This window comes from Camelus ferus, chromosome 5, assembly GCF_009834535.1.
Source record: "Camelus ferus isolate YT-003-E chromosome 5, BCGSAC_Cfer_1.0, whole genome shotgun sequence".
In the NCBI taxonomy this organism is placed as follows: Eukaryota; Metazoa; Chordata; class Mammalia; order Artiodactyla; family Camelidae; genus Camelus; species Camelus ferus.
Window position 1 is genome coordinate 37,819,648 of NC_045700.1, and position 27,385 is coordinate 37,847,032.

The 27,385-nt window shown below is 36.6% G+C and overlaps 1 protein-coding gene across 3 annotated transcripts in view; it reads left to right on the forward strand.

Annotated features, from left to right (window-relative positions):
• SLC4A10 (solute carrier family 4 member 10) overlaps positions 1 to 26,900 on the forward strand; it is a 250,809-nt gene extending 223,909 nt beyond the window's left edge. The window contains exons 20-26 of one of the 3 annotated variants that reach the window (XM_014552454.2): positions 37 to 288; positions 1,454 to 1,522; positions 6,838 to 7,011; positions 7,746 to 7,868; positions 15,948 to 16,015; positions 18,813 to 18,929; positions 24,627 to 26,900. In XM_014552454.2, coding sequence (XP_014407940.1) covers positions 37 to 288; positions 1,454 to 1,522; positions 6,838 to 7,011; positions 7,746 to 7,868; positions 15,948 to 16,015; positions 18,813 to 18,929; positions 24,627 to 24,693 — 870 coding nt within the window. In that variant the 3' untranslated portion in view covers positions 24,694 to 26,900. The remainder of the gene's footprint in view (positions 1 to 36; positions 289 to 1,453; positions 1,523 to 6,837; positions 7,012 to 7,745; positions 7,869 to 15,947; positions 16,016 to 18,812; positions 18,930 to 24,626) is intronic. The other 2 variants (XM_032479570.1, XM_032479569.1) reach the window with 2 other exon arrangements.
• The last annotated feature ends 485 nt before the right edge of the window (positions 26,901 to 27,385 follow it).

The following is a 27,385-nucleotide window of genomic DNA, read 5'->3' on the forward strand; positions in this document are numbered from 1 at the left end:
GGTAGTATGAGAATCCTCTTTTCTTTCTTTCAACAGAAAGGTTGTGGCTACCATCTGGATCTGCTAATGGTGGCTGTCATGCTTGGTGTGTGCTCCATCATGGGCCTGCCGTGGTTTGTGGCTGCCACTGTCCTCTCCATCACCCATGTCAACAGCCTAAAACTGGAATCAGAATGTTCAGCTCCAGGAGAACAACCCAAATTTCTCGGCATTCGGGAGCAAAGGGTTACTGGGCTTATGATTTTTATTCTTATGGGTTCATCAGTCTTTATGACCAGTATTCTGAAGGTAATGAAATCTGCCTTTATGAATTTGAGAGAAGGCAGAGTATATTTTATTACTGTTTAAGAAATTTCATTTGAATCTAAGCCATTAATTTGCAAATATTGTATGGCATGTGATGAAAGTGATGATTTCTTTTACATGTTTATATAGCTTCCTAACAAGGGAAATCATATTTTAGAATCATTAAATGCATAAAAAATTTTATCTGGCAAAGTAAAATTTGATGTGTAAATTATAATTTTGGTAAGCAAGTTATGGGAAATAGTCACTCATTATTTCTGACTGACTTGTGAGCTAAATTTACTGTAGGTCAAAAAATAAAGTTTCTATTTTCTTCTCAGCAGACAGATAAATTTGCAATTAACATTACTTAGTATAAGGTACATAAACAATGTCATGGTCACGGCCACATACGAAGCTTTGCATTTTAAATGTTCCATTAAACTACTACATGAACATCATCATTGTCTATATTTTTCTTTTTCACATTTAAAATAATTGAATCAATTTTGAAGAGCAATAAAGAGTAATTATTTTTTCATATAACTTTGACAGATATTTCAAGGTGTGTCAATTGTATTTTAAGTTATAATTCATTTTCGTTGTCTGTAATTTGAAAATTCTAATTATTTAATCATTTACACAAGTACATTTGCAAGAATTAATTTCCATGTTATATACAATTATAGAAAATGATGCTTAGTTATTCCAATAAAAAGAGAAAAACTGAACAATCCACATGTTTACAAATGTGTAATATGGGAACAACGTGTTAATGTTAGCACCATTCTGCACCTTTAATCTAAATAGCTTACCATTGTGAAACAACATTCAAATTTCCCAAAAGTAGCATAATAATAATAGTTAATTTTTTTTTGCTTACTATGTATCATATGTATCTTTTTATTGGTTTTGGCCTATTAAATACTTATAACAGCTCTATTATTATCATCCCATTTAGATATTGCTCAACTAAGGCACAGAGAGCTTAGGTAACTTGTTTAAAGTTATGCAGCTGAAAAGTGCTAGAGCATGTCTTCTGGCTCTGCCCGATCCTATATCTAAAATATTTACTTATTTTTCTGGGTTTTTCTTTGGAAGTGAAAAATAACATGACCACATTCCATCTGAAAATAACTTGTGCCTTTTTTCCAATTTTCTATTACAGTTTATCCCTATGCCAGTGCTGTATGGAGTGTTTCTTTATATGGGTGCTTCATCTCTGAAAGGAATTCAGGTAAATTACTTACAAAATACAGGCATATCTGTGATGACTTATCTTAAGGTCTATTGATGCTGAGTTATGTGATAGCTAAGAAGATTACATTATCTGAGAAGCAACTTTCAGACCACAATTAAGTTTCTTCAAACTGGTTCATAATCTTAGGGTACTTTTGTTTACCATAAGTATATTAAAACTGTAAAAGGTTTAGACTTTACAATCCTTTTTGTAAAAAGATAGCAGTACATTGTATACATCTATCTGTGAGAAAAATGGAAGAAAATTTTATGCAAAAGATTTTCCGGGTAACACATACTATCAAAATATTGGAAACAATCCAATAATTCAACAGCAGTAAAATAATTAAGCAGTCTATGGTACGGTACGTTCATTTAAAATTGGTAATTATCATGACCATAAAAGTAACATGGTAAAAATGCTTAAGGCATAACGCAAAGTGAAAAAGTAGGAAAACAAGTTGTAGCTACTATAGGTTTATAAAACTGAGTTATGGGTGGATTAAAAAGGAAGATGGAGAAATAAAAACAATTTCTTAAGGTAATGAGATCCTGGGTGATTTTTCCTCCTTCTATGTTTGTTTTTCTATTGACATTACTATTGTGTTTACAAAATTATTTTGTAAATTAATAAGGAAAACTTGTTAATTATTTAAGTAATTTTTAAATAAATATAGTTGTATTAATTTCCTATTGCTACATAACAAATACTATAAAACTTAATGGCTTAAAACAACAAACATTGATTATCTCACAGTTTCTGTGGGTCATGAATTTGGGACTATGTTAGCCAGTGCTTCTGGCTCTAGATGTCTCATGTGGTTGCTGTCAAGATGTGGACAAGGGCTGCAGTCATCTGAAGACTTGAAAAGGACTAGACCTCTGTCCAAGATGACTAATCACATAGCTGTGGGTACGAGACATCAGTTCCTCTCTGGATGTTGGTAGGAGGCCCCTCCATTAGACTCTTAAGTGTCCTCACAGCATGGAAGCTAACTTCCATCAGCTCACTTCCATCAGAGTGAGCAGTGAGGGAGAGAATGAAGGCAAAGTCACTGTACCTTTGACTTGATTCCCAAAGACACTCATGGTCACTTCCACTTCTTTTCTGTTTGTTAGAAGCGAGTCATTATGTCCAGCTTGCACACAAGGGAAGGGTAATTATTACTCCATCTCTTGAAGAGAATAATATCAAAGAATTTGTAGACACAGTTCAAAACCAGCACAAGTACATTCTAAATCTTTACAGAGACTGTTGGCAGGTAATTCCTGCTTATGATACTGTAGTGCGTTGAAAAGTGCCCTCCCCAAAGTCACATCCACCTGGAATCTCAGAATGTGACCTTCTTTGGAAATAGTCTTTGCAGATGTACTTGGTTATGGATCTCAAAATGAGCTCATCCTGGACCTAGGGTGAACCCTAAATGCAATGACTGGGGTCCTTATAGAGGAGAGGACACAGAGTGACACCGGGAAGAAGACCACATAAAGCTGGAGGCAGAGATTGGAATTTTGCTGCCACAGCCAAGATCCACTAGAAGCTGGAAGAGGCAAGGGAATTTTCTTCCCTATGGCCTTCAGAAGGAGCCTGGTCCCACCAACACCTTGGTATTGGAATTCTGGCCTCCACAACAGTGAGAGAATACATTTCTATTGTCTAAGCCACCAAGCTGTAATTATTTACCATAGTGCTAGGAAACTAATACAGATTTCTTCTTAAATTTGCCTCTGAACAATCTTGTATATAACTTAACATTATTGTTCCAAAACACTTAAATTTTCTTCAAAAAGAGACTACTTTTGAGGATTATTTATCATAAAGTATAGTTTATTTTTGTTGGCTAAAGGAAAATATAAATTGTCCCTTTTTCTATGACATACCTAGACTCATTGCTGTTCAGAGACAGAAAGGAAAAATCACCTTAGTGTTATGAATTTGTCAAATTAACACTTGTTAAGTAGAGCATGGGATGCTGGCCAGTGAGCTGCAGTTCAACAACAGACCACAAGAGAAACTGAAAGAAGTTTATCACTCACAAGTCTTTACAGAAAGTACTTGGCCTTGAGGGGCCACAAGGGGAGGATCAAGTCGAAGTGAGCACAGAGAGAGGGAGACAGGGCTTGGGGCATATGCCATTATTAGGGCCTTTGGGAGGAGTGCTTTGGGGTTCCCGGGGTAAAGCCAGATTAGACTATTCAAATCAAAAGAGCAGGGTTTCAGTAAGCTTTGTGGGGGGTCTTTTCTAAGTGCATAAGGAGAAGCAGTGGGAGGCAGGGGAGATTGTTGCTCACAAGGGCTGTTGGGGAAGTTATAACAGGAACTTACATTTACTCGTGACTCTGCAGGCCACTGTCTAGGGCACATGCTTGTATGAGGAGCCCGTGTAGCTTCAGGTCACTGTAGCCTGCTTGACCAAATGGATGTTAAGGCAGCAGTGCCATGGAATAGCTTAGCTGAACTCTCAACACTAAGGGACAGGCAGCACAGGGACTCTTTTCCTAAATAAACAACTAACCAGCTTCTGACTTTGGGAGAAGGAAAACCACTTAGATCTTAGGCTACTATCAGATGTCAAAACTAAGACAAAATAAGAAGTTATTGTAAGATCCCCGAGCACCCAAAGTAGTTAGGATGACTCTGTTCATCCCGACACTGGGTCAGGTTAACTTGGGAGAAGGAGATGGTTGAGAAGTGTTATGCATTTAATTTTATTCAAATTACATTTAATTTGTTCATTTGTAACTTCATGTATGAAAAGTATATTTCGAAAGAACTGGCTTGGTAAGGCAGAAGAGATTTTGTTTATTTGTTTTGCTGGGTTTTTTGTTTGTTTGTTTGTTTTTTGCCTTTGGCAAAAGTTCCACAAGTACTAATTTCATTTGTAAGTGAAAAGTATTTATTATTAGGCCTCAGGCTCACATAAATACAGCAGCAGAAGTTTAAGAAATAAAGTAAAATCGTTTTGATAGGCTTCAACAGATTTTTTCCCCCTAATTCCACTCACGTGATTTTATATCCATGAGGTTTGGAACTAAACAAGAATGTCAAATTTTGGAATTATTTGAGGTGTGAATCTTTCAAATGAAAATTGAGGAAAACATTATCAAAGGCCCATGAGAAAAATAAAATGAGTTCTAAATAGCACAAATGAAATAGCAAATAGGGTCTCACACTGAGAAACAGAGTTAGTGAAAATTTAAGTGAGCCCTGAGCTCAGGGAGTTGAACTTCTTGTTTGGAATTTTGTGGCTAACAGGATGGGGAAATGGGATACTGATTTTAGGACAAGATCAAAGGCAAATTCAAAACTCAGAATACATTTATCATAGTTATCATTACTTGAGTGGTAATAATTAAACATGTGCTGAATATCAACAGTTCAAAAAGCATGTTAAGTTGTTACCCTGTGTGTTGGAGGAATCTGTACATTACCTGCTTGGCAATACTAAGAAACTTATCTAGGCTTCTCACTGTGCAACATGGCAGAAAAAAAGGATCACAGTGTTCTAATGAATGCTGTTTCTGTACTCAGATATATAACCACATTTATATTCATTCCAACACTTTAGGAATCCAAAGTAAAGCAAATGTGCCGTTTAAGCAATAACAATTGAAGCACCCACACACTAAAGTACACTTATGCAATAACATAACTTCACAAATGGAGGAATGGTGGCTGAGAAACATTAGTTCTATAGAAATTGAACCATTCAGTTATAACCCTGAGGATTTTACTTTATTTTTTCTATTCCCAGCCTCCACCTTGCACTGTTTTATGAATTTTGTGACGTGTGATTTTAAGAGATATTTAGGAGGTAGAAATAAAAAAGATCCAATGAAATATTTGTGGACAGTACAGAGAGTGATAAAACAGGAAAGAATTCAGAACTTAGTACTCTGCATAAAAGGTTTTCAGTAAATATTTTTGGAAGGTTTAAATGAATATGAATAAATAAATGAACAGTAGGTGGATTAACCTATGTACGTTTCTGGTTAAGATGACTGAGGGAAGGTCATGCCAGGACATAAGACAGGGAACACAAAAGGAAAGTTGGGTTTACATTGAGTTTGGGACATGAGGAGATTTTGGTAAAGCACTTGACTTCGTGAGCATTTGTTCCCTGGCATATTAGAGTAATTTTGGAATATTTGATGAGAATTGCTCACAGTTTTTTCATATAAATTAGCTAAGAACTAAATCTAATATTACTCTTAAAAATGCATGAGATATTGCTGTAGAAATGGCATGAAATAGAACTGACAGTGATTGAAACTGTCAGTTTCTAAATAATCACTTCCTGTTGGAAACATTGAAAACTGCAAAATTTGGCCTAAGAAAAATTAAACAAAATGATCCACATAACACCAACATGAGGTACAATTTGTTAATAAGTAAAATGTGATTGAAGATTTAAGCTTCTTGTGGAAATTTAATCTATAAATTTGAATTGCGAGCATTAGCTTTGGTAGATAAAAATGGCCTCAAAGTCAAAGCTGTACAGTATAATATTCTATAGTCCAAAAATAATTGTACTTTTTATAATAAAATTTAAACATAAATAGCATTGATCTAGGTGAAAATAATTTTAGTAAGAAACAATTGAAAATATATAAAAACGGTTTGTCAGTGTAGTAGAGGAAATTGATCAAGAAATTAAACTGAGTTAACTAAATTTGCTCTGGAACATAATTCATCTAGGTTAAATCTTTATGGCCAAGATGTTTGTATTTTTAAAAACAGCAGTAAAACCTTATTGGGTCAAAGTGGCAAGGCCAAAAACAGAGTCAAAATAATGAGGTCAAAACATCCTAGTCCGCAGCTGGATATGGGTCTAGAGATCAAGACAAAAAGAGGTGAATTAGAGACTGAGGTCTGAGAGCTTTAGCAAGTATGTGAAAGATGAAGCAGTAGTTATGGATGGTCTATTCCAGGAGGGAAGAGGACAGACAATAAGAGTCCAGGAAACCCTAGTGCTTACGGGGCAAATAACGCAAGAAATTGTGAAGTGACAATGAAGAAGAGGATTATGACTATGTTTTATCTCTCAAGGGTATACTTTCCAAGGGAGCAACATTTAGCTTTAATGTTTTTAAAGTCTTCTAAATTATAACGTGTCCATAGTTAAGAAAATGTGGAATATTATGAAACTGAAATCTTAGTATTTCAGAGTGTATGCATAACATTCCCATTGCCCTGATGCCCAGGTGTCAACTTGTGATCCAGATGTACCACATATTGGACCATATGAAACGTCTACTTGCCTTACTTTTATTGTTGTCTGTAAAAAGCAATTTACTTTGTTTATCTTCTAGTTCTTTGATAGAATAAAGCTCTTCTGGATGCCTGCAAAACATCAACCAGATTTTATATACCTAAGGCATGTACCACTTCGAAAAGTCCATCTCTTCACGGTTATTCAGATGAGTTGTCTTGGCCTTTTGTGGATAATTAAAGTTTCAAGAGCTGCTATTGTCTTTCCCATGATGGTATGAAACTTCTAAGTCAACTCTTTTTCTCTTCCTCTGATTTTCTGCTTTCATCAAAAATCTATGAATGAATTAGAACAATGGAATCATTCTGAACAATTATTGGAAACCTGGTATAAGTTTTAGCTACTAAAACTAATGACTAACATTGGGTTTCAGATTATATATGAATTCCAGTGATTCATATTAGTTTTATCTCTATCATTCTGAATATTGGTAGCAGTTTGAATTAACCGAGGTTGAGTGGGAAAATGTAAACTTTAAAAATTTAAAGATATACTACCATATCTAAAAAGGCGGATTTTTAAAATTAAGTTTTATTAAATATTTCAGACAAGTTTCAAGTATTTAAAAATATAGTAAATTTGAATGGCTATAAAAATTAAAAATATCAGCATAGATAATAATGGTTTAATGTTCATTTAAAATAATGTAAACTGTTAACTTTGGGTATTTAAGAAAATGGTCAAATATACAGTTTTTTTTTTTTTACTAGCTTCTTTAAAAGATTCCTGTAATGAGTAAAATCATAGCCATTATTCTGGAGATGTGGTAAGTAAAGGAAATTAAGGAAGCAAAAGTACAGACAATATCTTTTATACACATGTATCTTCAAATTTCACTGTAATCTCAGCTTTAATCGAAACCGACTTGTTTCTACCCAAAGCCAAACAAATCTGTATCTCCCATTCCTATTTTTTCCCTGTTTTAAACTATTTTATTATTTACTTCAGGTGTTAGCTCTGGTATTTGTAAGAAAGTTGATGGATTTTTTGTTTACCAAGCGGGAACTCAGCTGGTTGGATGATTTGATGCCTGAGAGTAAGAAAAAGAAACTAGAAGATGCTGAAAAAGAAGTAAGTCAGAGCAAAATCAATATCTTATAAAGAAAGAAAAGGAAGCACTTGCACAGTAATAGCTCTTTGCAAAACTAAATTATTGTGTTTATCTTTAGGTAGTTAGCAATTATTAACAACCACAGGTGGACTACTTTGAAAGATTAATGTTTAAAATCATAATGCTAGAATTTGAATAGAGAGCACATATCTTATGTGAGGAAACCAAACCCTAGTGAAATAAACAAATATTTTGTACTTCATTATCCTTCGAATTACAAGGTTTATTTTTCTGAATCCTCCCCTGAGGATAACAGAAACTCACTGATCCTTAACTATTTCCAAATTATGTCCATACAATGATTCCTTTTGGTCGAATATGTGAGAAGAAAAAAAGAGATGTTATTACTGTTGGTATTTTCCTAGGGAACAAAGTTTTAATCAAAAGATTATAATTCTAATTAAAAGATATAATTACTTATTCCTGAAATAGATGAAATGCTTAACAGGAAAACATGTTGATCTGATTTGCTTTCATAGTGATTTAAGACTGAGTTGAATGTTGTCCGAGAAACTTTGGGGATTTAATTACTTTCACAGACTACTGATTTATCCTCTTCTGTTTCACATGTTAAAACAACTTGTTTTAAGTTTTATGGTTTATTTAAAGTTCATGTGTAAGTCTAGGTCTATTTTGAAGGCTAGTAATCATAATATTTTTAAAGTGTATAAAAACTACAAAGAGTATAAATTTAAAAAAAAATGACCAATACATCATTTAGCAAAATGACTGAGCTCATAGACTGTAAAACATAAAAACAAAATTTCCATGTAACTAGAAATGAAGATGAAAGAAAATATTTGGTGAGAATTGTGCATTAGTCTTTCCACGTTTTCTTCTCCTACAAGGCAGTCAGCAATGTATTCAGTCTTCTATCTGTAATGTGTTCTTTCAAACCATGGATATATTCCTCTTTCTTTTGGGAAATTCTTTTGCAAACATTTTAATGGTCTTAGGTTTTATTTAGTCATTAGGTGAGTCCAGATTAGGCCACAAAATCTAATGAGGCTTCTGCTCAGGTGTTTCTACAAATACGGCTACATATTACGTGACTGTCTGGCATTTCTTCACTTTTTCACAGTGTTCCATTACTGACAGTGTATTCCACCTTCAGAGATTGATCATGATGATGTATCTTAATTCTATATGACTATTTCAGTTTTCCCAAATATTGTAGAAGGAATACTTAAGAGTCATGCTTCTAGTAATACGAATATAATATTCAAAATGTCGTATTATAAATTTTTTTTCTAAATTTGATATATTCTTATTTAAGAATGAGAATTTTTAACAAATAGTGCTTTAGCTGTTTTTCTAAGTTTGATGTATTCTCATTTAAGTATGAAAGATTTTTTTTTAAATAGTGCATTAACTAGGATATTTGGATAACCTCTATGTTTAGGGCTTTAGAAAGTATTCAAGAAAAATATGACAGAATTTTATGTAAATTAAATGTAAATAAAATGGACACAATAATATAGAAATTCAGAGTCTTAAACTATCCATATTTGACATAACTAAAATTTATTCAGGATGAATACAATTTCTGAGAAGGTTTAAATTCCAAAGAAGACAATTTTGAATACAAAACTCCTTGACCACGAGCTTCTCTTCAGTCTTTTTGATAATGAGAATATTAAGTATACTGATACAGTAGCTTATGAATGTAATTTTGCTTTATTTTCCCGCTTTGATTTCCTGTCAGATGTCTTTACTACTGCTGTAGCAAAGCTAGCATGCAATCATCCCTTCTACAGTATTCTCCTTAGGCCATACCCATCCCATGGAACATTCTTGCCCTTCTAGAACTTTGTAAAATGAAAAATAATATGTATATGTAATATATATTATGCTTAATGTGCTTTCCTTTTATCATTCAAAGGAAATTTCAGATTCTTCCTTTATGTGTCTGTGAAATAGGAGAGAACAAATTTGACAGTAACCATAAATGTATTAAAATCTGCCATTTCCATTGCCCAGAACCATTCACATAGCTGCATATGTATGGTACTTATATGTATGTGTGCCATATGTCCATTTTGGAATTTATTAACTTTACATAGGCAGGGATCCTAGGTAGTGAGCTTCTAACCTTTTTACATTATGGACCCACTGTACGTCAATGGATACTTACTCTTTTCTGATTATGTAGATAAAGATTTTAGAAATAATGAATTACTAAATTTCTTAGAACTCATGTTCTTGAAAGGATACAAAAAGAGATTAAAGATTTACAGAAGCAAATTTATAGCTGTATCCTGCAGATCAGGGATGAGAAAAAGTGAGAGAAGATGCCTTGAAATACATTAATCAGGCAGGTTTACAGACCTTTAAATTCTCAATTAGATTAATGTGATGATACTTTAATATGGTCCATGGTACACTGAAAGAAGCAACTGAACCAATAATATGGTGAAGAAATAATCCATAATTGAACATTACAATATAGATATGACCAGTGCAAAGAAAGATAATTCTCCATCTGGCAACTGGAGAGAGAAAAGGAAATTTAAATATATTAACTTTCTAATTTGGAATTAAAAGAGTAGGATCAGTACAAAGAGTAGGAAGATTACACTGAAACTTAAATTCTGGTTGATTCTCCGCTTGGTCACCCATATCTTGGTGTTTCATTTGTTTGAGGCTGTGGACTCCACTGAAGGATGTGCTCTTCTTACTGTGGCATCTTATACCAAGGCCTAGTCTTCCAAGAGATTGTACATTAATGTGGCAAATGAACATGTTCCCCCAAAATGCTGCATTTCTGCAATTACTCAAATTAATTGAGTAACTTTGATTGTGATCTGGAAAGATGGTAAATAGCAGAAATGTCTCAGCTCCCTGAGACTTGAATTTAAAGTAGGCTCACCTCTTGTCCTTTTGATGATAGTTACAAGCTTGTACCTTTATCTTCCAGGGTTTTACTATCAGTAGCCCACTTCTGGTCTTATGGCACTGAGAAAACATTAGTTTGACCTTAAAATTCAATAATGAGTTAAGCAGAATAAATAGCTACACAGGCCAGTCCAAGGTCGCAGAGCTTCTGTTCCAAATTTTCATGTACTTCATGCATATGCATATGCATATGCTTCAGTTTTTAGAAAGAAAGGATTATAATCAGGATAGAAATGAATATTGGAACCCTGACATTTTGCACATTGCTCTGTGTAAAGGGAAGACTGCAGAATCAAATTCTGGATGTCCAAATGTGCTCAGAGTACCAACATGCCTTCCTTCCCACTTCAGTATTCTCTAGGACACTGTACACATTTGACAAAAGGGCTGCTGTTAAAGCAGAAAGCCCCAAGCAGAATGCTTGCTCCTGGGCAAGGGAGAAGGAGGTTAATGTTAGATAAATCCTGGAAATTCAACTCTGGGCAGTGATCATGATATTGACATCTCTTGGTTTGTGGGAAGTTCTAACTAACGTATATGCTAAAGGAAAAAAAGGGGAGGGGACAAGTGGGACTTGTGATCTGTATGAAGTAGGCTCATGAGCAAGGCTGAGAAGATGCAAAAGCAATCTAAAACTGAGTGCAATTAAACAAATTAGAAAGCATATCTTACTACTAAGAAAGATCAGAATTGGTTGTGGATTTGGGAAGGATGACTAATTATGGCACAGACAAACATTATTTCTAGTTGAATCTTAGAGCGAGGCAAGCATACTCTTCTTCAAGCAGTGGTTCTCAAAGTATAGTCCCAGGACCTCTGCTGCATCTGCCAACACCTATCAACTTGTTACAAATGCAGATTCTTGCACCCTAATACAGACCTATTGAATTGAAACTCTGGGGCTAGGGCCAGAAGTCTGTGTTCACAAAACCTCCAGGTGATTCTGACGCATGCTAAAATTTGAGGTTAAGTCCTTTCCTAAAACCATAAACTCTGTATCGTCAGAATATAATCTTCTAAACCCAAGGTTACTCTATCAGAATTTTTGTATTTTATAACAATTTAGATAAGTCACTTAGAGACACTGAATCAGATATTCTGATGAAAAACATATGTTGCCTCCATCTATTTATATGAATTCTATATGGACTATCCTTCCGACCTATTTTTTTTTTCAGTTTTCATTGGTAAAGTGAGTAGCTGTACATATCAGCTCTTCTACATGTTTGAAATGCTAAGAAATACCTCTTATAAATATAACATTTTATGGTTTACAAAGTATTATCTATGTGTATATACATATATGTGTGTGAACATTTGCAGCATTATTCTGTTGGTAATCGAGGAAGGAAATGATCAGACACTTCTTACATTCTTGGATAAAATAAAGGGGTTAAACTTGATTTCTGAAGTCCCTTCCATTTTTTAAGCTCTATGAATTCTAAAATTGAGGAATATTTTCTCTCTCTAATAATCTAGGCGTCTTTGTGAACATTAGTTCTCTGAGGTTCTTGTTTGTACTTTGAACTATTTGAGGGCTCCTACGTAGATGCAGACCTTACCTGAGGAAGGGATACAGTAACATATGCTACCTGCTTCACTAATGGTAGAGCGTTTGTTAGGTATCATGATATATGAACTGTATTTTTATGCTATCCCAAAATGTAATTCAGATTCATGCTGTAATTTTATATATAGCATCGTATTCATCATCATCATCAAAACATGCCACAATTTAACTCTGATTTTATTTTCCTCTTCTACTCAGTGCAGGCTTTTGGGCTCAGCCAGGCTAGCTGTTAATTGTCAGGCAGAAGCATCTTACTTACTTCTACCCTTTATCCTTAGTCCACCTGGTTTCTTCCCACCTAAATTTCTTCCTTTCTGTTACCAACCTGATCAACTAAGACTGGCCCAGGTACCACTTCCTCTGGTCCTATACTTTTTACAGTGATCTTTCTCATCCTCTGAGAGTAAGGTTTATAGCTTTCTTTTTGTTGTTCTGTGCCCAGTACCTAGCAGACTCCCTGTCATGAAGATCATGCTTAATACATATTTGTTGAATGGATTCATGAATCACTCTTGGATTATTCCTTTTTATTCATTGTGTGCCTAGCAGATAGTAGATACCCAGCAAATGTTTGAGTGCTATTGACTAGATTAGTTTTTTAAGCCTGTTTTCCTGCCTGTTACTGGGTATAGCATTAACGGCCCTTCACCTAGTCAGTATGCAAGCAATGCTCTGGCTATGTTAATTAAAAGATGGTGTTCAAATCACAGTATGAATACTCCTCTACTCAAATTGGTGAAACCCCTCAAATGTTCTCGGGTAAACTTTGATCATCATCCTTGTAACATCTTCTCCATGTTATGGAACTCAGCATATTTTGGATGGCCACTGTGTAAATGAAATGCTGAATGGAACTCATTTTAAGATACTTCTTATTTATAAAGTCAAATATACCCAGTGAGCTTTATGCTCTCTCTCTCTCTCCCTCCCTGTATGATTGAGATAAACTAGGTTGTGTTGTCGTGACGGCTAGTGCCTGATTTGACTGTTCCTCCCCAGAAAGTCTCGATTTTTGGCTTCCTCACAGGGCTGCCTGGGATGCAGCCGGCCCTCCGTCCCCAGCTCTGGGCCCACCCAGCTTCCTTCTGGCACTGAAGGCAGCGGCTGCTCTGCCACCCCTCTCTTCAGATAAGCATGGCTTGGAAATGCTATCTTTAGAGGTGATGAGTTTTTGTTTGGATAGAATTATGACTAGTATAAAGCCCACACATGCTAACAAGCCACAGAGTGCAAAATAATTATTGAAAGCAATTTGAGAGAAAAATGGAAAATCATATGAGGAAAAAAACCAAAATTGTTCCCAAAGCTTTGGTCCAATTTTTTGTTGTGAGATTGAATCCTGAGCCTTTGTTTGCTAGCAGGTAACCTCAGCACTGATGCCACCCACTCTTCTTCTCTTCAGCTTTTTTGAAGTTTACTCTTTGTTAGGCCTTTCTACCTGGCTTCTTGACATTTTATTCCAAGTTGATCAGAAAAGATACTAGACATCAAGCCTACCTTTCAAAAGACAGCCAAGGAAAGGAGTACATTGCTTGTATTTTGGTTTTACTTTAAAAGCATTTGGGATCACTGAATGTTTTCTCTGTATGTTCCTCCATTGCATTAAGATAACCTTCTCTATAGAAAAAGTGACCTTTTCTACCTGAAAAGATACATATATTCTGCCCATGGCCTCAATGATGTGCATATAAATTCATATGACATGTATTATGCTCCATATATGGGGACTAACCCACTTGCAAGGCGTACATCATTCTAGGCTGCAAATTAGCCCTGTTCAAATGCTTAAATGTGTAATTTCAAACCAATGATACAGTCTGCTCACCTTGAATTGTTTCTAATGACACTGCCAGATAGCACGGGGAAAAGGCATAATGCACGAGAAACACTGGACATCTGATAGGTCTTAAAAGAAAAATTTCCTTGAAGAACAACAGAGAAAGAGAATTGAATGAATTCCTGTGATGCAGAGGGGTGGCAGACACATGCCAGTAGTGCCACAGAGTGTAACTGCAGTGCAGGGTCTGTAGGGACAGCTTACAAGCAGAGGAGCAGCGGAGCCCATGCCATGCCCCGGCCTCTCCATTGTTCCGCAGCACAGGCTGGGCACAGCTGTCCTGTGTATAGCATGGCGACGGTCCCAGCAGAGGGGAGCCTGCCTCAGTCAGCAGGTTGGATGTCTGCAGAGAGCTCTCCAGGAGTGAAAACAAGACCTGCCTCCACACGACATTATGTAGCCACAGGTCAGCTGAAGAGACTGTCGAAAACACTGTTTCTTTAAATAACAAAACAGATGGCAAGGGCTCTTCCAACCAGGCAGCGTCCGAGCCGAGGGCCAAGGTCTGCCTACCGTGGACCGGAGGAACAGTCTTGCGTGCCAGGAACAATGACATCAGCCCAAGGGCATGTCTTTCTGGAAGCTGATTTAGACCAGCCGAGCTACTGCTAAGCCACTGACAGAAGGGAAGGTGATGAGCCTCTAAGGCGTTCCTCGCTTTCTCTCTTCGGTTCCCATTTGGTCAGGAAAGTCACCCAGCTCTTCATCTCTACACAACTTGAAATTCCATTTCTGGAGTGAGAGCCATTAATACTAACATTTTTAAATGATCCCAAATAGCTCTCTGAACATGAGCATTCCTAACTGACCCATTTGAAAATGCATTAACTAGGAGCTATAATCTGTAGATAACTAAATTTGTTTTTGGTGCATGGAAAAAGGTATTGATGACAACATGATTGAAAACAAACTAGGATATTTCAGTGTTGTGTATGATTATCTTCATCCCAAAAATACAGTTTTAAAATGTTATACGTGAGGAAATGAATATTTGAAGCATTTCCACTCTTTGGGGAAGGGTGGGACATTGTCATTGTAAGAAGAAATCTGAGGCCTAAAACAAAAATCTAAGATGCGTCTAAGTGGAAAGCACACCCATGTTTTGGTCCCTACAGGAAGATTTCTTCTACTGTCTTTTTCCAGGTCTCTACAGCAGTGGTTCTCAAAGTGTCATCTTCAGACCAGCATAATCAGCATCACCTGGAACCTTGTTAGGAGTGAACTTGGGCCCTACCCCAGACCTGCTGAATCAGACTCTGGAGGTGCAACCCAATAATCTGTATTTTTAACAAGTCTTCCAGGAGGTTCTGATGTAAACTAAAGTTTGAGAACCACTGCTTTAAATGCATCTCTCATTCTCTACTAATAGAGCATTCTAAGAATGCAGTTTCAACTTTATAACAATGAAAATGATTACATTACCCATACTTTTGTTCTTGTAAAATTTAGATTAATTTAAAAAATCTGCTTGGAAATTAACTATGCTTTACATTGAGTGACATGAAGGAGATTATTGTTAGCATTTAAATTACTTTGTGGTATGAGATTCTCATTAATTACTTATGTTCTTGGTAGCTGATGCTTTATTGAAGGGACCTGTGCTAGCATTAATAAATGCAAACAAAGTGGAAGGTTCTGAGGTTAATGAGAAAGTGAAACATTAATCTGTGTTTCTTCTTTAATGTGAAATGGAGGCTCATCAGGTTCACTTTGTATATTTTACATTTGTCTTTCCAGGAAGAACAAAGTATGCTAGCTATGGAAGATGAGGGCACAGTACAACTCCCATTGGAAGGGCACTATAGGTAAGATACAAATGTGAAAACACACCGATTTGAGTAATGGAAAGGTGTTTTTGTATACTCTACTTAAATTTCATGAATTATGCTAAGTGAAATAAGTCAGACAGAAAAAGACAAATACTGTATGATACCACTTATATGTGGAATCTAGAAAATACAGCAAACTAGTGAATATAACAAAAAAGAAGCGGACTCACAGACATAGAGAACAAACTAGTGGTTACCAGTGGGGAGAGGGAAGGGGGAGGAGCAATATAGGGGTAGGAGATTAAGAGGCACAAACTATTAGGTATAAAAGAAGCTACAAGAATATATTGTACAACACAGAGAATATAGCCAATATTTTATAATAACTATAAATGGATTATAACCTTTAAAAATTGTGAGGCACTATATTGTACACCTGTAACTTATATAATATTATATAGCAACTATACTGCGATAAGAAAAAAGAATTTTGTACGTGTGGATTCCTGTAGAGGTTTGTTGAAGTTGTATTAGAGTAGAAAGAACTGAAACTAAGGAATCAGATTACCCTGTCCCAGTACTAAGTTCTGCCTCTAGAAGGTGTGTGACTACGGTCAAGTAGCTTAAAATGAAGTCAGTCAGGGAGCTGTTGTCTGAAGTCTTCTCAGATTTTACAATGTATATGAAAGCTCTCTTTCATATTCTTTGAAAGTAGCACCTGAAGACAGGTCAAGATTCAATTCTGGGATAAATGAGCAAGTTATTCACTCAATTCATCACAGGTAAATGTTTGAACTCTGGGATAAACTTAGGGTCAACCCCTTAGAAAAAGCACTTCCAAAGAGATAATCTATTTCCTGAATTGAAGGATTCAGTTTATACCAGCCATTTTAGGGAATGTTTATGTGACCCTCCAAAATATGTTAATCTTCTTTATGCACAAAGCCATAGCAAAAAAAAAAAAAAAAAAAAGCAAACTCCTCTAAGTTATAATAAAAAGTTTTGAAAGTATTTGGCCAAAGATTATATGATTATATGATCTCAAAGTGCTTAAGGATAATATGAGGCCATGCCAATAAAACAAGATGGAAGACTTTTGTCTGAGAAGAGAATTTGTTATAGTGTTAAAAAAAAAATAGGGCTAGATCTTCAGAGTCTGATTGTAAAAGCATATTCCCTAGATTTAAAAAATATAATTATCATCTACTACTTAAGAGTTAGCACAACTAGAGAAGACATTTTTTTCTTCCTTCCTTCCTTCCTTCCTTTTTTTTTTTTTTAACAGTATTTAAGTTTTACAACCCTGTTGATTGTTTAGTTGAAGCACCATATTCCCAAGTATATTCTGTAGAAACCTACCTAGTCTCTTGTGCTACTTCTCCTCTAAAAGGATTTTGTGGTTATATAAGTCTAGAAAATGTCCCATACCTCATTTCAGTTTGGAAATTCATGGTGCATATTGGCATATTATAGAATCTAAGTAGTACTGATATTAAAAACTTGTATTCTTCATGACACTCTTGGAAACTAGTTGATCTCATGCTTTGAGTTACCAAGGGCTGGATGAATTAGAGGAATTAAAGAATGCGTGTCCAGATTGGGAAAGGAAGGAGTCTGTGAGACCTGTTTTGTTCCAGAGTCTTAGTGTTCTTCTTCAAAATTGAATCTGTTGCTCTCTTGTGAATGCCAACCAATGAGGATCATGTGAGGTCAGCCTAAGATTTCTGCAGAAAATGTTTCTTTCCACAGCAGAGTATCTTTTATACGTGTAGTAAGAAGAGTGCTGATTCATCACTCAATGAAACTTTCTTTGACTTGGCCTGTGATTTATCTCTGTTGCTGTTCGGTTGCCTTTCTGGCCCTGGGAATGTTTTAGAGAGTTCTAAATGTCACTTGTAGTTGGTGCCATTTTAGAATGTGTAAAAAGCACCCAGCATAGTACAGGCCCTGATATTACAGGCTCCCCCAGTCATCTTGCAAAAGCCTCTGCTAAATAAACAGGATGCCTTAATTTGTTCAGCAAGTATTTACTGAATGGGTACTAAGTGCCAGGCTTTGTCAAGGTCTTGGGGGAATAGAAGGGGACAAGTGGTCAAGATTCCTTGTTCTCATGAAGCTGATACTCAAGTAGAAAAGAGGTTGAGGGAAACAGAAAAGGAACAAATGAACAAGTAGTGTAGCACAGTATTTCAGATGGTGAAAAAGCACAACGAAAACATGAAGCAAAAGAGAGGGATGAGGTCACTATGAGGGGATTAAAACAGACTTTAAACAGAGTGTTAGCAAAGGTCTGAGCAGGTGGCATTTGAACAAAGGAGGGAAAGGGTTCTGCTACGTAAGGAACATTACAGGCAGAAGGAAGAGCAAGCACAAGGCCCTGGGGCAGCAACAAGCCTGTAACCTCCCAGAACAGAGGTCACTGCACTGTGGTGGAGACGCAGGAGCCGGAGGTCAAGGGAGAGGGTCAGGATGGGGACGGAGCCTGACCGCCCATCTGCTCAGCTTTCACTTTGAGTCCGAGCAGAAGAGTGAGGTGAGCCGCTGTGCTGCGAATGTTAAGGGGCAGAACACGCAGAACCTCATCTCTCTAATTTGAAATGACTTTGGAAAACTGTACCTCAAACCAGCTTCTACATAACTGGAATCTTTCATTTAGATTTTCATTTTTCATAGGTTTTTTTTTCTTTGGAGAGAACTATTTAATACTTAATTTTTAATTATCAAAAATACTGTACAGAGGCATAAGACTGTCCTATATTTAGTGTCTTTTGCTAGATAACTGCGGTTTCTTATGTAATGTTTATTATTTCATTTTGGGTAAACTCCCATCTAGAGATGATCCATCTGTGATCAATATTTCTGATGAAATGTCAAAGACTGCCTTGTGGAGGAACCTTCTGATTACTGCCGATAACTCAAAAGATAAGGAGTCAAGCTTTCCTTCTAAAAGGTTTGAATTCTAAAATAATGTGAATTTATACTGATCCCAGTCATTTAATGACATGAATCCACTAACAAAAGAATAGTATGGGTTTCCATCAAAATGAGATCTAAAATATTTCACAAAGTCCTTTTAAAAAGTGGGTAGAAAGTGTAATCATCACATTTGTTGGTATGTTTTCAACTTCTCCCTTTCAGAATAAAAGCTCACTCCAGAACTATGACAGTGGGGAGAAGTGATATTATAAATGAGTCCCACTGCATGACATTTGTGGACATTCGTTTTGCCTTACTCTTTATCACCCACTTCGCAGGACCCCCTTAGAATAATCTGACCACATTTTGTCTTCTCCCTTTGTCCTTTTTTTAAAACCCATATAACACATACAGTGATGATTTTGTATTCAGATTATTTCCATTCCTTTATTCCAACCCCCTGAAAATTCTTCCCTAACCTTTTTACCCCCAAATTTTCAACTCCAGAAAGTTTTACCCACTCTTACTTCTCCGTATGCCAACATTACAAACCACTCCTGGAGTTGTGGGTGATAGGTTTAAATACATGAGGTGGGAAGAGTATCCTTTAACATAAAGTCACCCCAGGATTTCCCACTGCAATTTCCAGAATTTATAAAGAAGAGTTCAAACCATCCAGTCTTCCTAGACGTTGATCTGAAAAAAAAACTCTATGTTATGCTAATTATGCTAGTATCTATTCTTATTAAAGAGTGATTGAGGGATTTGGGACAGTGTTTAATTATTAAGTTTCTTTATTTTCATGACCTTAAATTAACTTTTTCTACTTAATTTTTATATTACATTTTTGTCATAAGCTCCCCTTCCTAATCACTCTAGAAGCCGATTCCCCAAAGGTAAGACCCTTTCCCTCAAACCTATTCCTTGGTTGCATTTCCTATGTTAAATGGTGTCTTCTAGAAACCTGGTCTGCCTCTGTTCTCTGTGTGAGTTTTGGGGGGGCAAAAGGCACGGAGAGGCTTGGGCTTAGATCCAGTATCTGAGTGTTTATGGTGTTCCTGTAACTCCTCAGCTCTTTAAGAGGGTTTGAAACTTGGACTAAACTGGTTTCCCTACATGACATACAGATGCATCACATATAAATCAACAAATCTTTATTTTAGTAATGACATCAAATTTCTGTATTGTGAAAAGAAAATGTATCCCTTGAATTAAGAAATTGCAAAGCTGGGAGCTTCCATTTATGCACACCGTGCTTCCAAAACTGCAAACTTTAGCTTCACGAGAAATATTTGGAAACATGGATTGGAAAAAGAGGCTACATTAGACTTAGAGAATATCGCTTGTTGCTGGTTTTTGTCACCCCAAAATGGCATGTTGCTTCAGTGTCATCTCAGTTTCAAACAGCATAAACAACACGAACAGTGGATGTGCAGAGAGTCTTAGAGTCTTCACCCCATAAAGCTGGGGATTAATTGATTCTCTCTCCCCCCCACCACCCCTCTCCCTTTCTCTCCTTCAGCAACCCCCAACACTTAGTCCAGAGGAGGTTAACATAAGTTACTCAGTAGGCTCTCTAAGACTCTTGGTTGATATTTTCTGTCTTTTAACAGGGCCTTAAAATCGTCATGTATTTCTTTGCTTGGCTCAAGCAGAAGTAATATTTTATTCTAAAAAATGCTTTATCTTCCTTTCCCAAAGATCCCTGTTACAGTCTGACAGAGTCATCCTCACAGTAATTCTGTTTTGCTAAAAGTCTTGGAAGAACATTAGAGTTATGAGAAGGGTAATTTCTCAAACCCATTGAAATGTATAATTGCGGACCCTTTCACATTAAAAAAAAATGCCATTTCCCTGATTTTTTAAAGTGTGAGCTCCAAGTTTATGAGCTCAAAATAAAATGCCAGCCATGGGAATATGTGGAGAATTTGAGATAATCAAACTCAGAGATCGCTTTTCTTCCTGTACTATGTGGATCCACAGTGAAAACTCTCTGTTTTTCTTTGGTTCCAGCAACAGTTTTTATGTCATGGTATTTTAGGCCCCCCTTAAAGTAAATAAAGTCAAGTGATGCTTTTCACCAGAAAAATTTAGTTGTTAAAAAATATGTGTCAGATTACTTCACACAGTAGATTAATTCTACTGAACAATGTAATGTGCTTTAAGCTGGCCCAGTTTTAAGTAGATCATCCTTCTAATTTTCATATAATCACTTTTTTTCTTATTCTTTGAACATACGTTCCCACTGACAGAAGATTCAGACTATTGTGGAATGAAAGTTTACCCAGTTTTCTTTACCTTTAAATGTGATAAAATCTATAGCTTTCCATGTGAAAAATATCTCTTAGTGATTAATGTCTTTTATCTTCATAACAGTGGAAACTGGCAGAAATAGTGTGACTTCCAGAAATCCTAAAACCACCAATACTAATAACAGCAAAATCCTCCCACCACCACTGCTCTCTCTCGGTGTCTGTGGAAGGCATTGACATATGATGACCAGGGACTGTAGAAATGCTGCCTGCTAGAGTATCCATTGGAAAAAAAAAAAAAACCCTAAAGACCAGGTTACTGGGGTCTGTATCTCTTGGCTTCTGACACCCCGCCCCAGGTTGGCTCCATCCTACCCCTAGCTGTGGCCCTACATGCCTGTCTGAGAAGCCTAGATGCTTTCCTTAGTGGAGTTTGGAATAGCAGTTATATTTTCTCCATTATTTCATTCACTTTTTGTTGCCAAAAATTTCATCCAGTTTAACTGAAAGAAGGATCTAAGAACTAACTAACTGCCACATCTGTTCTACCACATCTGTAGGGTGTCTGATCTGATCCTAGTTCTACAGCGCTATACACACAGGTGACGGGCTCTGCCGCAGCTTACTTGAATGGATTGGTGGAAATAGGTCCTATTAAAACCACATTGCATCAGAATAGGTGACCAACTCCTAAGTATTATACAACTGACACCTAAGATTGACGTTTCTTGGGAAGGAACCTGGCAGCACTTGGTTTTGTCCTGGTGGTGGAGGCTAGGGTCTGGGACCACTGCCCCTGCCGCCCTCTGTCCCCCACTACCACCACCTTCTATCCTGGATGCTTCCTTGCTCTGATTTCCTAGGCCTTGGCCCTCTCATGATTGCTTGGTAAACGTTGTGTATAGCAATTTTATTATGGTATCATTGAGAGATAACAGTTTCATCGATTGCTTGGCAGCATGAAGCTAGCGGGTCACGTTTCACCCTCTCTTGAAATACTGCTTCCTTATGTTTTGTCTCATCCATCTTGTGTCCCTTGGTCTTTGCAGAGACCTGGTATATAGCAGATATGCAGTATGTGTTTATTGTAGCAGCACTACATATAATAGGTACGCTATAATTTAATAAATATATGTAATATATTTATTACAGTGAAAGTTTAGAATTGATTGGCATCCTGAAAAATGAATGTAACAAAAGATAAAGGGAGTAATAGCCACGCAGTAAGAAGATTCAAGTCGATAATATTTTTCATAGAAGTCTTGAGCTGGTTATAAAATTTCTCCCTCTTTGTTTGCTGAAATCTAATCTGATACCAAACCCACTGGTTTTAAGGTAAGGTTTAAGGGAGCTCAATCATTTAATTGGTTATTGTTTGGTAACCAAACAACCAATATGACCAAGGCAGGGCATCAGGAAGAACCATGTCTGTGATTAAAATGGACATTCTGAATCTTTTTTTTGCTGCTTGGTGACTAATACTGCCGTTGGGAATCTGCTCGTTTATGGAAAGTTGTTGGAGCAGTGTGTGCAGAGGAACTGTGCAAGTGTTGAGGCCAGTATGCCTCTGTCCCCACAGTCTCCTACAGATAGGATCTGTTATTCTATCTTTCAAAAGATAGAGCTCATTGGAATTGAGACCACCAGCCTTAGAATTCTGGCATTCAAGCTACAAGAGAACTTAGAGGCCATTTAGTCCAAAACTAATTTACAGTTGAGGAAACTAAGTCCCAGAGAGATTAAGTAACTCGTCCAACGTCACACAGCTCTTTCCTAGCTGCCCAGCAACTGAATGTCACCTTCCAATTCCAAGCCCAGGGCTTCTTCCACTGCCCCCCTGCTGCTCGTTTTCCTTGGCTTTGTTTGGCAGTAGAGACTAGGGATCAGGTAGAGCACAAGGAAAAGTTAATTTGGAAAGTCGGGTAGCAGACACTTGTCATATGAAAGGAACTTAAAGTAGAAGAATGGAGTCAGGCAGATAGAGAAGTTAAAAATACAGAGTTAAGCCTCTCAACACATCATGTGCACACTGTCATCCCTTCTCATGGAAAGAGAAAAGAAAAGAGAAAAAAAGTTGCTTTGCTCTGACCTGTAAGTGGCGTGTGCTCAGACGCGTGGCAGGCACAAACTCGGCTGCGCAGGCACCCGCTCACACCAGCTCTCAGCGCTGGCAGTGGGCCACGGACGGCAGAAGCTCCGGCGCTTCTTACCTGATGGCGCCGGGTGCTGGTGACAACTGAGAAGGGCTGTTTCAAGCTTGAATTGGAGGAAAAACAATTTAAGAAACACGCTCTTAGAATGTGTCGTAAGTTATTGACCACTAAGAAAGCTGCCCAGGAGGCCCCAGAGGAAAAAGGGGTTTTTAACCGTTACTTTGTTGCTTGTAGAAGAGTTGTATAAAACCAGGGGCTACCCCACCACCAACTATTTCATAAAGTTATATTAAGAGCCAAAGTTAACAGTACAATGTGTGGGTTCTTCCAGCTCAGGGCCCCAGAGGCTGCTGTATCAGCAGCAGGGAGGGACACGGAGAGACCCCAACTATGTGGAGGGCTTTGCTCTGCCTGTGTGGGAAGCAGGTGCTCTTGGTGTGAGCTTCATGTGTGTCTGCACAATGTTTAAATTTTCTGTGAAAACTGTCAGCGTGAGAGTAGGAAAAGTGTACCTCAGAAAACTAATTTTTTTTAAGTGGTTAAGTCACATGACTAGCTTGCCCACTGGTAAAGTTAATTGGCCAGAAATTGACACAACATTGTGAACAGACCATACTTCAATTAAAAAAAAATACTTCTATAGAAAATTAAAGAAGAAAAAAGTTAATTGGAGCATAGTTAAAACAGAAGCCACTTGGGAATGAGTTTATTCTGGAAGGAGTGAGGTGAGACATTGTGTCTCTGGCGGACAGGAGGAGGGTTTGGTTTGTCTGTGAAGAGATGGCCCAGGTGTATGGAGGGCAGTGTGCGGGGTGACCGCCCCCTCTAGACCAGAAGTGTGTCTGTCCAACTGACAACGACGTGATTCTCACCCCAGATCAGGAGCCAGTCTGTGCACAAAGGATGCGCCAATTGCAGCAGGGCCCAGAAACACCTACTGCGGCATCTCGTTTGTGTCATTCATCGTGTCAGTGCTGTCTTAAGACAGGGGCATCACTGGTATTTTCAACAATCATCGGTGATTCATTTGCCCAAATGAGGGCCATGGTATTAATCTTGCATGCTTTTGGAACTGTTTTAAAAATGTCTTGGTTTTTGTTTTTTAGTTTCTGTTTTTTGAATTTCCCTTTTTCTGCAGTTCTTGGTTTCTATCTGAGTGCAGAGGATTTTAATTGTTGCTGTCTATCTGTGCTTCGCAGCATGAAAGAGCAATGCCTAAGGGCCCTTGTGGTGCTTTGGGGTTGATGGGTTTTGTGTCTGAGCAAGCAGATCTCCCAGTAGCTGCGCTAGATTGAAGTAATAAATTTCTCCTTTTTTCCCCTGTAGCATTGAAAGCCGAAAAGAGAAGAAAGCTGACTCAGGGAAAGGTGTTGACAGGGAGACTTGTCTATGACTTGATCTTCAATTTATTTTTTACATATATATATGAGAAGAGTGCCACAATTACTAATAAAACTGCTTTGATCATGTATTATAAATTCTGTCTTTCATCCCAAATCCACCTTCACACTGTAAGTAGTGCAATACTTGTTTCATTTCTGTGTTTAAACTTCTGAACAGTGAGACGCCTTTGTGAGCATATGCAATAGCTAATGCAAGAATCTCTGTGTTCCTTGCTGTATTTTAGACATTTGTAAGCACTCGATTCTCATTGTCAGTTTTACGAGAGCAATAGCTTTCTTAAAGAGATAAGTCATATTTACCTAGTTTGTATTTTCCTACTTAGGGACCTGAAGATACCTGATAATTTCATTCAGAAGAATTTTGAAAGGTAGTGTTACTTCTTTTTATTTTTTATAGCTTAGCATTAGTGACTTACTGCAAAAGACCCAAATCAAAAAGTTAGTTCAAGAGCATTTTTTTAATAATTGTATTTATGTGTTTCCTTGATTTAATATAATACATTTAATACTTAAGAATTTATATGTAACTAAAACTTAAGGTCATTTGAAAAATATGTATGGAAACCTATTCACAACTTGTTTGAAAGAATCAGACATGAATGAAAAGGGTCAAGGAGTATTTGCTTAAAATTCAAGTTGTGATTAAATGATCAAATACTAGGCTTGTATGAAATGCTTTAGAGAAACTTTGTAAGTTTTGTGAGATTTTCAATATAAATCTTTATCAGAAATATGCTGTTAAATTTATCTCCCATTGACGACAAATATTTTCCAAATAACCCTATTACATACATCCTTGTGGAATAACACCTAGTGAGTCGGTGTACGTGAAGTCCCACTCCTGTGCGGTTATGCCGCTGCTAAAGGTCACGTACTGCGTACTGCTGCTTCTGAATCGTGTTCTGCTGTTAGGCTGACAGGTCTCCAGTTGTCTTTTTTTTTTTTTTTTTTTTTTTTTCTGTAGAGCTCTTTTTCATTTTCTAATTAAATGCATGTTGTAGAAAAGTAATCTTTTAAATGAAAATTTCAGATTCTGTTTGAGAAGCTTCTGTAGATATTTCAGTCCATATGGAATAATCCATCTTTACTAAGCTTATATAAGAGGAAGGAAGGCTAAGAATTTTTGAGCATTACTAAAAATACAGTATTTTGTTTCATTTTAGGTGAATGTGAATTAATAAAGACAAAATCTCATAGTGCTCTTATTTCCTAAGAATTACCAGTGCTCATCAGCCTTCTAATTTTCAGTTTCCAATTTTACAGTAATTCAGAGCCCCATGGCTTTTCCAAGCTATCAGCTACATATTCTGAGTATAAGTGCACATGAAAAATTAAAAAAAAAAATCCTCTTGTGATTAAGCTTCTCAAGGAAATTACAAAACAACAACAAAGCCTCCATTAGGTTCGACATTTTGATGCCTTCTGTAAAATTGCCCTCACAATCTTCCAAGGAGCCATTTCTTTTACGGAACATAAGCCTAAAAAATACAAGAAGAGTTTGCAGTTAATAAAGTCTGTGTTTATAAATGCCAAGGAAAAATGCAGAAACTTTCCATTCCAAATGTATTGCCTTTGTGTATTTTACAATACAAATACTACACATAATCATTCCCATTGTTTATGATTTAGACTAGCTGTACGTGCCAGTCAGTCCCAAAAGCAGCATCCTAGTGTTTTACTATATTAATAACTGTTCTGTTTTAAATGATCATAGTGAATTAAAACTTTCACATGATCACCTATTTGAATAAGCACTCATAGCCAATGAAATTCTGTATTTCTGAGTATTTTTATAGTAATTTTGTTCTTGTGTGAATTTTAATGCTATCCCTATGTTAATCCCAATATTTTGAAATCATAAAATATAAGAAAAGTGTAGTGTTATATATTTCCTCCTAATTTCAGATTCCTGGTCAAAAATTACTGAATATATTGAATGTAATTTATTGCAAAGTTTAAGTAATGTGTAAATGTGACTAGGATATTGTGTTTTTCACAACTAAGAAATGTTATGTGGAAATAAATATTTATCCTAACTGATTTCCTTGCACATTTTAAATTGTGATGCATAGTGTCATGTCTTTTTTTCCTTAGTGTTAATCAGTAAATTGATGGAGAACATTTTGATTGTTTGAACATAATAGTTATATTTAGTGGTGATTTAGAGTTTCAAGATGTATTCAGACAATCTGAACTTTATGACCTATGATGAGTGCTGTATTAGGGTGTGTTTCCCATTTTCCCATGACTATTAGTAAAAGCTTCCAACAGCATTAGTGGGATTTCCCATTATTACAACTCCTTAGACTTCTGTTTTTACTCTTCTTGGGGAAAGCATTGGTAAAATTTGTCTCCTCCTTGTTTGTTACAGTAGGTCAGATGAGACCATTATTCTTTTGTAGCCATCTGGCAATATGTTATGGAGGTAACTCTAATGTACTGGTTAGTAATTTTCTTTTGACTCTTGAATTTACTTTGAAATTGCTACCATTTAACAGTCTTTGATATTAGGAAGTTTTCTCCCAAATATAATTTGAGTATCTTCTTGGTGTAGTTTAGCCTGATAGAAACTCTCCACTGATGATTCACTAGCAGCTTATATTTCAACACAATCCCTAGATCTGTTAGGAAATTTGTTAGGCTCTTAAAAGTATGGCTCATTATTTTTTATTCTACACCAAT